Source organism: Sebastes fasciatus, chromosome 8 (assembly GCF_043250625.1).
Source record: "Sebastes fasciatus isolate fSebFas1 chromosome 8, fSebFas1.pri, whole genome shotgun sequence".
Lineage (NCBI taxonomy): Eukaryota > Metazoa > Chordata > Actinopteri > Perciformes > Sebastidae > Sebastes > Sebastes fasciatus.
Genome location: NC_133802.1, coordinates 34,350,172 through 34,359,680, shown reverse-complemented (window position 1 = coordinate 34,359,680; position 9,509 = coordinate 34,350,172). Strand labels below are relative to the sequence as shown.

The 9,509-nt window shown below is 40.2% G+C and overlaps 1 protein-coding gene across 2 annotated transcripts; it reads right to left on the bottom strand.

The window, feature by feature from the left end:
• Nucleotides 1-178: 178 nt before the first annotated feature.
• LOC141772033 (putative oxidoreductase YteT) lies at nt 179-9,061 on the bottom strand. 2 transcript variants are annotated; one of them, XR_012594819.1, is made up of 14 exons: nt 8,919-9,061; nt 6,680-6,782; nt 6,232-6,316; nt 6,055-6,128; nt 5,908-5,967; nt 5,540-5,647; nt 5,284-5,340; nt 5,054-5,184; nt 4,034-4,088; nt 3,023-3,115; nt 2,759-2,893; nt 2,429-2,543; nt 1,046-1,207; nt 179-871 (listed from the first exon to the last, which is right to left on the bottom strand). XR_012594819.1 is itself a non-coding variant. In XM_074642683.1 (14 exons), the coding sequence occupies exons 1-14, from the start codon at nt 8,930-8,932 to the stop codon at nt 743-745; spliced, it is 1,308 nt and encodes a 435-aa protein (XP_074498784.1). In that variant the 5' UTR covers nt 8,933-9,060; the 3' UTR covers nt 179-742. The 2 variants fall into 2 exon arrangements, 1 of the variants encoding a protein (XP_074498784.1); XM_074642683.1 differs by having other exon boundaries at nt 2,442-2,543; nt 8,919-9,060.
• Between the last annotated feature and the right edge of the window lie 448 nt (nt 9,062-9,509).

The following is a 9,509-nucleotide window of genomic DNA, read 5'->3' as shown; positions in this document are numbered from 1 at the left end:
TAGTGTCTCCTCTCTGAGGATTCAACGCTGTTCAGAGTGACAGATCAACTGACAACAAACTGGTCAGCACTCATGAATATCCTGAGATATATTCTGCACACGAGTCCTATTGTGTGTGGTAGATAGATGATGGATAGATAGTAAGTGGGACGACATTAAGAGCAAACAACAATTCAAAGACAATTTAAATCACACAGATTTTACTAGAAATTTAAAAAAAATACTTTACATGAACACTTCTTAATCAACAAATGATAACAATGTGACACAATGAACAACAACGTTCTTGGCGTAGTACTTCTAATGGAATTAGTCTATTGAGCACAATCTAGCTTGTTATTATGAAACATTTAGGCCCCCAACCTAACCCCCAACAGGCACAACTACACCACACTGTCAACCATCATACCACATTTGAAGCTCCTAAGTTAAATAGTTTCCGAGGTCTGCTCTGGAAACAAGGACAGACTAAGTTGTTGCGGGGATATAAAAACAGGTTCACTCTCACACACAAAAACACAGTATTAAAATCCCTGAGCAATATCAACTAAATCATTACAATTCATAATTTGGCCGTCAGTTTAGCTGATTGGTTTAACTTCAAAGAGTGAACAGCCAGAGTCAGCTGATGAGTAAAGGCGAGAGAGAGAGAGAGAGTCTTTATGTCTGACTTTCTTCTGCTAAGCTTCATTATAGTGTTTGATTTTTAAGGTGAAATAATTTCCATGTGTTTTTCAGTCGTCTAGCTCCTCCCAATGTCACCACAGTACACCACCCTGCTCTCCAGCCGCGAGCGCTCCGCTTCAAACACCAGCAAATGGCTCAGCAGCGTCTCCTCGGGACCCGAGCGGATCAGGGATGGATCATTGTTCTGTGTTGAGAAACACACACACACACACACACACTCAACCATCGCAGTCAGCGTTTCCAAGTCCTACACATGAACTTAGTGCCTCCTCAACAGGTACAGTGAATATTCTTAATGTTTCAAATCAACGCTGTTCATATACTGCAACAACAGAAACTAGTATTTAGAAGTACTCACTGCCACAGCAGAAACGAAGGCATCCATAAGGTGGTAGTCTGCTCCACCGTGTCCAATCATGCCAAAGTGCCTGGGGGTGTCATCGTGTGGCTTGTGCTTTGTGGTTCTTTGGGTCAGAAAGTCAAACACACGTATCTCATGGCCGTCACATGACAGCTCCCCCTGAGAAGAAGACGTTACATAGGTATTATTTAACTGATGCGAGGCCACATGTATCACTATATGATTTTGTTTGGTCATACCATGATACAGTAACTTAAATTTGGTTTTAATAATTACATTACAGTTAACCTATTTCTTCCTGCAACTGAAGTTTTTAAATTTCCTTTGTTGTAAATGTTCTCTGGCGAGCACAAATGTGAAGACATTTTTTAAAAATCGGTCAAACCGTTGACTGAAAAGTGAGTTTTCATACCATAGCTAATCTACGACGGATTATTAGGGCCACATGGAGGGGAAAAAAATCTAGAAAAAAGTTGTAATTTAATGAGAATAAAGTCATAACTCAACGAGAAAAAAAGTCATAATATTACGAGAATAAAGTTATACTACTTAAGGGAAAAAAAATCTTAATATTACAAAAATAAAGTCACAACTTTACGAGAAAAAAAAGTCATAACTTTACGAGAAAAAAAGTCATAATATTACGAGAATAAAGTTATACTACTTAAGGGAAAAAAAATCTTAATATTACAAAAATAAAGTCACAACTTTACGAGAAAAAAAGTCATAACTTTACAAGAAAAAAGTCTTAATATTATGAGAATAAAGTCATAACTTTACGAGAAAAAAGTCGTAATATTAAGAGAATAAAGTCACAACTTTACGAGAAATAAAGTCATAACTTTACGAGAATAAAGTAATTTCCTCCTCCACTAAAGAGTCAGTTTCTCCATCAGGTCCGTGTGGTTCTTTCTTCAGAATAAACTCAGTTTATCTTTTCCAGGTCCTGATACTGATGATAATGTGGTACTGATGTACCAAAAGATGAAGGATTTGATTATTTGTGAAAAGTATAACTTCACAAGATGCTCCACGTTCCTCATTTTCACACTATTTCCCCTCTAAAATAACACGTAAAATTACTACTTTATAAACTTCTGTCTTTATTCTCGTAATATTATGACGTTATTCTCTAAATTATTTATTTTTCCCTAAATGTTTCCCTAATACTCTGTTGCACCTTCCTGTCCTACCTTGCTGTCCTACAGTACCTTCTTGTCCTACCTTCCTGTCCTACCTTACCGTCCTACCTTGCCGTCCTACCTTGCCGTCCTACCTTGCTGTCCTACCTTACCGTCCTACCTTGCCGTCCTACCTTGCTGTCCTACCTTACCGTCCTACCTTGCTGTCCTACCTTGCTGTCCTACCTTGCTGTCCTACCTTGCTGTCCTACCTTGCTGCCAAAGATGGTTGTCTTTCGGTCGCATATCTCCTCGGAGAACGCCACCATGGTGAAGGCTGCCGTCAGACCCCCTTCAAACTCCATGTTCACAACCTGGACCAACAGAACAGATAACAACCAGATACTAGGGAATTAGGGCAGACTGAAAGTATTCTGATCCTACCGTATATTTTGACCTTATAATTTATATCACCATGGATACTGGTACGTCCAGGTTTTATTTAAGCAGCAACAAACCTTAATGGTACAGTACGTTGTGGCGTGGAGACTAAGAGTGTGTGTGTGTTATAGAGCCGGTGTTTTTTAACCTGGTTACTGCAGACGTCGTTGTCACACTCGTAGACACAGCGGCCGTACGGCCCGGTCCTCAGGGCCTCGGTCACTGACTCGATGTCGGGGAACGAGTTCGGACATATGACGGATACAGGCCAACCAGTGTGACCCTAACACACACACACACACACACACATAGAGTACATATGAAATCATGTATAGCAAGTTGAATGTTATGTTCACAGATTGTAAAGTATAATAGATAATAATTGATGAAAGTAATGTGTTGAAGTGTTAACCCGTTTCACTCTGTCCAGGTAGATTTTGCATGCTGAGTAAGGACAGTCTCCTTCTATTGAACAATCCAGGCAGCGGCTTCCAGCACCTGTTGGCTGATAGAAACACGAGCAAAGTCATATTCATGCTTAGTTTAGACATTTCTGTTTGCAATAATGCAGAAACGTAAGATAACAATCGGATATTACTACTCAGAGTCCTACTTTTAATAGCTAAGAAGATGATTACAGTCTCCTGGTTGAGGCCGCAGCCCCCCCCCCCCCCCACCCGTAACAAAAAAAGGACAGATGTATTCTTAACTAAGTGGTCCCCAATAACTTAATTTTTCTTAATTGATGTGAACTCAATGAATATGTAACAACCTGGGGATTTTAATTTTTTTGTCTTCTATTCATCTTTGTTATTATTTATTTATTTACTTTTTCGTTGTGATTTATTATCTCTATTTACTTTGTTTCTTTTTATTTTATTTTTTCTTTATTTATCATTATTCCTACTCTATTTTTTTATTCTTTTATTTCTATTTTCTAACTTTATCTCTCATTTTTATTTATTTATCTATTTATTTATTCTTTTTCAATTCCTTTTCTATACTTATCTTCTCTTCTCTCCTATTTTAAAGTATAAATAAACATGTTATTTTTCCTCTCTGTACATTTATGTATTCTCTGGGCCAATGGACGAAAAATATGACTCATTTCCTACTTAATGGAACAATGTGTGGACATTGAGGGGATGCCGACGGACGGAGTGCCTCCTAAGGACACTTTTGACCCTGTTGTGTATTTAAAACATGTGACTGTGCTGCTTAACGACACAAAACCTCTGCAACGCTGAAAAGGATTTAAGAGCTATTATGTTGCATGCTGTTTTACAAAACATTTAGAGCTCTACAATAAAAAGGAAAAGAAGAATATGATCACAGAAACAGTTTGTTCATATCTGTACTGGTTTCTTTGGTGATAGAGATGATTTCTTTGTGTTTGGCCACATAATGTGAAGAGACCACAGACCTTGCTTTCTTTTCCGAAGTGGCTGACGGATCCAAATGATGACACTTTCACACACCTGCCAAGAAACAAACAGCAAAGTTGATGATTCATCTCAGAAAGGACAGAACGACCTCACAGGAAACGACCTCGTCCAGCTGAAAACACAGACAGAGACTGAGGTCCAACAACAGTGTTAAAGGAACAGTGTGTAACATTTCAGGGCAGCAGAAATGGAATATAATTATTCATAATTAGTGTATAATCACCTGACAATAAGAATCGTTGTGTTTTCGTTAGCTTAGAATGAGACGTTTATATCTACATATGGAGCGGGTCCTCTTCATGTTGCTCCGCCATGTTTCTACAGTAGCCCAGAACGGACAAACCAAACTCGGGCTCTAGAGAGAGACTTTCACGTTTCTACGTTACCTGAAGGCCACCGGGGCGTTTAGACGGAGCTCCTGAGGCCATGCTACTTTCAGATTATGCTAGCTTTCCAACATCGTCGACCCTATCTTTAACATTTTCTTGTTTAGTATATTCCTTTTTTGTGTAATTGGTTTATGAATTAGGTAACACTGTGGGCACCGCGGTTATATAGGCAGGTAGGACCAGCATGCACCTGGGTGGGCTTATGGTTTCTTTACCAGAACAAGAGAGGCAGCGACATCCATGTTTCCTTTGTGCTTCGTTTGCTTGCTTTTTTTGGATAATCATCAGAAACACGTACATCTTGTAATCCACATACCCACGGTGCGTCAGTGGCCTTTTAATTTAAGTTTGATTTGAAATTTTCCAGCAAATGGCAACTACACTCGGAGCGAGGTAAACAGCGTTACCAAGAATTTACACTCAGCAGCTCACGTTACCGCAGTCTTGGAAAGGGAGGAGTGAGCGGAGGGATACTCAGTAGGTTGCAATCTGCAACCACACCGCTAAAAGCCGCCAGATCCTACACACTGCACCTTTAACTGCATCTTACTTCTGACAGAACATCTGACGAGCTTGTTGTCTATCATTGACGGCTGTCTGATGGTTTACCTGCGTGCTCCGGCCCAGTGATGTATTAAGTCGATGTCGTGGCACGATTTAGCCAAAAGAGCAAAAGAGCTCTCTGCTTCGTTCCTCCAGTTCCCCCGAACAAACGAGTGAGCAAAGTGATAGAACCCGACCTGGAACGAGAGGCCGACAAGGTTAATCTGTAACAGTCTAAAACATCATGTACTAGAAGCAGGAATACTGTTTAATGAAGAGGGGTCTTTATTTCTCACCGGCTCAAGGTGCTGAATGTGCATCACATCACCGATGACTCCGGCATCCAGCAGCTCCTAAAAAATAAAAATAAAGAAGGTAAAAACATCATTTGCATTTTGTGATTTTCTTCACCACCTGTCACAGTGTGAAAAAAGGTTTCTGTTTCTGTAATTGAAACTATCAAAATATGCTCCACTCTCCTTATTAAAACTCAGGTTTACTTTTTAAAAAGGTACCCTAACGGACGTCTTTGTTTGACAGAAAAATGTTCACCTTTATTTTGTGGATGAGGGGATGATACCGGAGAACATGACCCACCGAAAGCATCACGCCACTCTGAGTGCAAGCCTCCACGATCGCCGTGCAGTCTTCAGCAGTTGTCTGAAGTCACATGAAGCGACGAGCGTCACACAATCACAGACAGAGAAGAAAGTTTTACTGACACTAAATAGCATCTCTTCTGAACTTTGCAATGTGCTTGAAGGAAATATAATCTAAAATGTAATGTTGTAAGTTGTATTATGTAGTTTTTTTTAATCAAAATAAAGAATTACAAACTAACATGAAACAAATTACTGTAAAAGTCAATCAAGTTATGCTCTGTATTAAGATGGTTTATGTTTATTTACAAAAACACTCACCGCCATCGGTTTCTCCAGCAGAACATGGTAGCCCTTCTTTGCAAAAGCCACAGCAGGTTCCTGTGAACACAAACTGGTTCAATAGAATGAGGGTTACACATACCTGTATATATACAGAATATACTACAGTATATATTGTATGTTTACCTTATGAAGGCGGTCTGGAGTACAAATCAACGCTGCATCTGCAAACTTCTCTTTTTCAGCTAAACTCTGCCAGTCTAGTTTAGAAAAAAGAGCATTCAATCATTTAGTATGAGGCAGATAATTATAAACAATTCAATGCATTTTTATTTATTTTTTTTTATTTAATTTGGTGCTCACCTTCAAATACGTTTTCGTCTTCAATTTTGTGTTGCTGTTGGAGTTTAGTGCGAGCAAATTTCCTTGGATCGGCTACTCCGACAACCTGAAATGGTGAAGTTGAGTTAATGAACTGGACATAACAAGAGCTCTGTTAGTTAGACATTACAACTTAATACCTGGGGAAAAAAAGTATTAAAAAGTATTCAGATCATTTACTTAAATAAAGTAGTAAAACAACAGGGAAAATATGAGCAAAATCCCCGTATTCAAATAAAAAATAAAAAACAACAATATTATGATCAAAACTGACCTATGTTGTTAGAGAAAACATGGATTTGATGATTTTGTACTGTGACAGACTTGGCATTATACTTTCATGAATATATTGTCTATTTTCTCATCTTAGATCAGAGATTTTGGTGCCATAATATGTCTTTATAAACAGTCAATTAAGATTCATCCTTACCTTAACACGATCAGGGTGGACGGATGCGTAGCTGGAGTAGATCTCCCCTCGACAGCCAGCTCCCACCACGATGACACGGACGGCCATTCTGTTTCCCTGTGAACTTTAACACAAATCAAAGCTTGTAAACACTTTTTACACAATAACCCGAGGCAATATAAACACTCACCAGTCAAAGGTTGGTACAGTCTACAGCGGGACATCGTACTTCCTATAATCTGGGTTGTTATTCACTACATCTAGATATAGATTAGCCATCATCTGAAGGTGGACTAAATTAACAATTTAAATTTAAGTAGGTTGATTAACCCTCTGAGACCCACCATAGACCATCCATCCTCTGAATGCTCTAGGTCTCTAGTCTGATCCATCCATCCTCTGAATGCTCTAGGTCTCTAGTCTGATCCATCCATCCTCTGAATGCTCTAGGTCTCTAGTTTGATCCATCCATCCTCTGAATGCTCTAGGTCTCTAGTCTGATCCATCCATCCTCCGAATGCTCTAGGTCTCTAGTCTGATTCATCCATCCTCCGAATGCTCTAGGTCTCTAGTCTGATCCATCCATCCTCTGAATGCTCTAGGTCTCTAGTCTGACCCATCCATCCTCTGAATGCTCTAGGTCTCTAGTCTGACCCATCCATCCTCTGAATGCTCTAGATCTCTAGTCTGATCCATCCATCTTCTGAATGCTCTAGGTCTCTAGTCTGATCCATCCATCCTCTGAATGCTCTAGGTCTCTAGTCTGATCCATCCATCTTCTGAATGCTCTAGGTCTCTAGTCTGATCCATCCATCCTCTGAATGCTCTAGGTCTCTAGTCTGATTCATCCATCCTCTGAATGCTCTAGGTCTCTAGTCTGATCCATCCATCCTCTGAATGCTCTAGATCTCTAGTCTGATCCATCCATCTTCTGAATGCTCTAGGTCTCTAGTCTGATCCATCCATCCTCTGAATGCTCTAGGTCTCTAGTTTGATCCATCCATCCTCTGAATGCTCTAGGTCTCTAGTCTGATCCATCCATCCTCTGAATGCTCTAGGTCTCTAGTCTGATCCATCCATCCTCTGAATGCTCTAGGTCTCTAGTCTGACCCATCCATCCTCTGAATGCTCTAGATCTCTAGTCTGATCCATCCATCTTCTGAATGCTCTAGGTCTCTAGTCTGATCCATCCATCCTCTGAATGCTCTAGGTCTCTAGTCTGACCCATCCATCCTCTGAATGCTCTAGATCTCTAGTCTGATCCATCCATCTTCTGAATGCTCTAGGTCTCTAGTCTGATCCATCCATCCTCTGAATGCTCTAGGTCTCTAGTCTGATCCATCCATCCTCTGAATGCTCTAGGTCTCTAGTTTGATCCATCCATCCTCTGAATGCTCTAGGTCTCTAGTCTGATCCATCCATCCTCTGAATGCTCTAGGTCTCTAGTTTGATCCATCCATCCTCTGAATGCTCTAGGTCTCTAGTCTGATCCATCCATCCTCTGAATGCTCTAGGTCTCTAGTCTGATCCATCCATCCTCTGAATGCTCTAGGTCTCTAGTTTGATCCATCCATCCTCTGAATGCTCTAGGTCTCTAGTCTGATCCATCCATCCTCTGAATGCTCTAGGTCTCTAGTTTGATCCATCCATCCTCTGAATGCTCTAGGTCTCTAGTTTGTGTCTGTAAAGTTTCATGAGGCTGTGATTATCCTAGAGGTCACCACAGGTCATTTTATGCAGTGAGGTCAATGAAATGTCTCCTATGGGGACTAACATCATCACACATGAATACAGTTGGGCTCATTGGATCCACCAGAGTCTCAGCTTTACAGTGATACCCAATTTATGTGATTCAAGACTGTTTAGGTGGGTACCCATAGAACCATTTACATCCACATATCTGGAGGTCAGAGGTCAAGGGACCCCTTTAAAAATGGTTGTGACAGTTTTCCCTCGCCAAAATGTAGCCTAACTTTGCAGCGTTATTTAACCTCCTTCCTTCCCGACATGCTACCATGACATGGTATCAATGGATTCATTATGTCTTTTAGTTTCATATGATATCTGTGGCATCACTCTAGCGCTAAAACGGAACCCACTAGAGCCTCTGGAAGACAGTGAAGTCAGTCTGCCTGAGGGGTCTGAGGGGGTTAACAGAGAGTCAAACAGGAAGATAGCTCATTAAAACATTTTAAAACTGTGTTTCTGATGAATAATAATATAATATGTCTGTCTATGACGTGTCTGTTTGTCTCATTACCTGTTTTGTCCCATACAGCTGTCCAAACCTTCTGTCTGTCCTCAGCGGTGATCCAGAGACTACAGACTCATCTCAGTCAGGTGGACTACAACAACACGTCAACTGCGGACCAACAGCCGTAAAGCAGGCACTGAGTGACGTAACGGCCCCTGCTACCATGGCTACAGTGTGATCCAGGCTTCTGCTGCGTTCACTGACCCTCGTAAACTATTGACTTCTTTGAAACTCGTTAAAATTCACTCCAATATGAAACTCACACGCCTGGAAATTTTAATAAGTCATTAATATAATAAGATCTATGGAAGTACCAGGCTGATAGAGTTGTTATTTTAAAGACTTTTTCCCCTTTAATTATTAAGACTAATGTGGAGTTTTGGTATTGATTTCTTTTTTTTTTACATGACAGCTGTCATATGACCGATGTGACCTTAAACGACCCTCTTTCTGCAGTTGTGATATTTGCACAAATCAAAGTATATGGAAGTGAAACCTGGTTTCATGTGTTTCATTCTGAGTTTCTTTCTTACATCAAAGCCCTTAAAGCCATGAAAAACAAAAATGCTTTTAAACTTCTTAGTATAATAGAAGAAT

Bases quoted from the DNA above. Each gene is read 5' to 3' on its own strand.
- LOC141772033 (XM_074642683.1), bottom strand. The intron at 5,648-5,907 runs GTGAGTGTTTTT...ATGTGACTTCAG, and splicing joins TGCTGGAGAAACCGATGGCG to ACAACTGCTGAAGACTGCAC. The intron at 5,185-5,283 runs GTGAGAAATAAA...CTCTCGTTCCAG, and splicing joins ACATTCAGCACCTTGAGCCG to GTCGGGTTCTATCACTTTGC.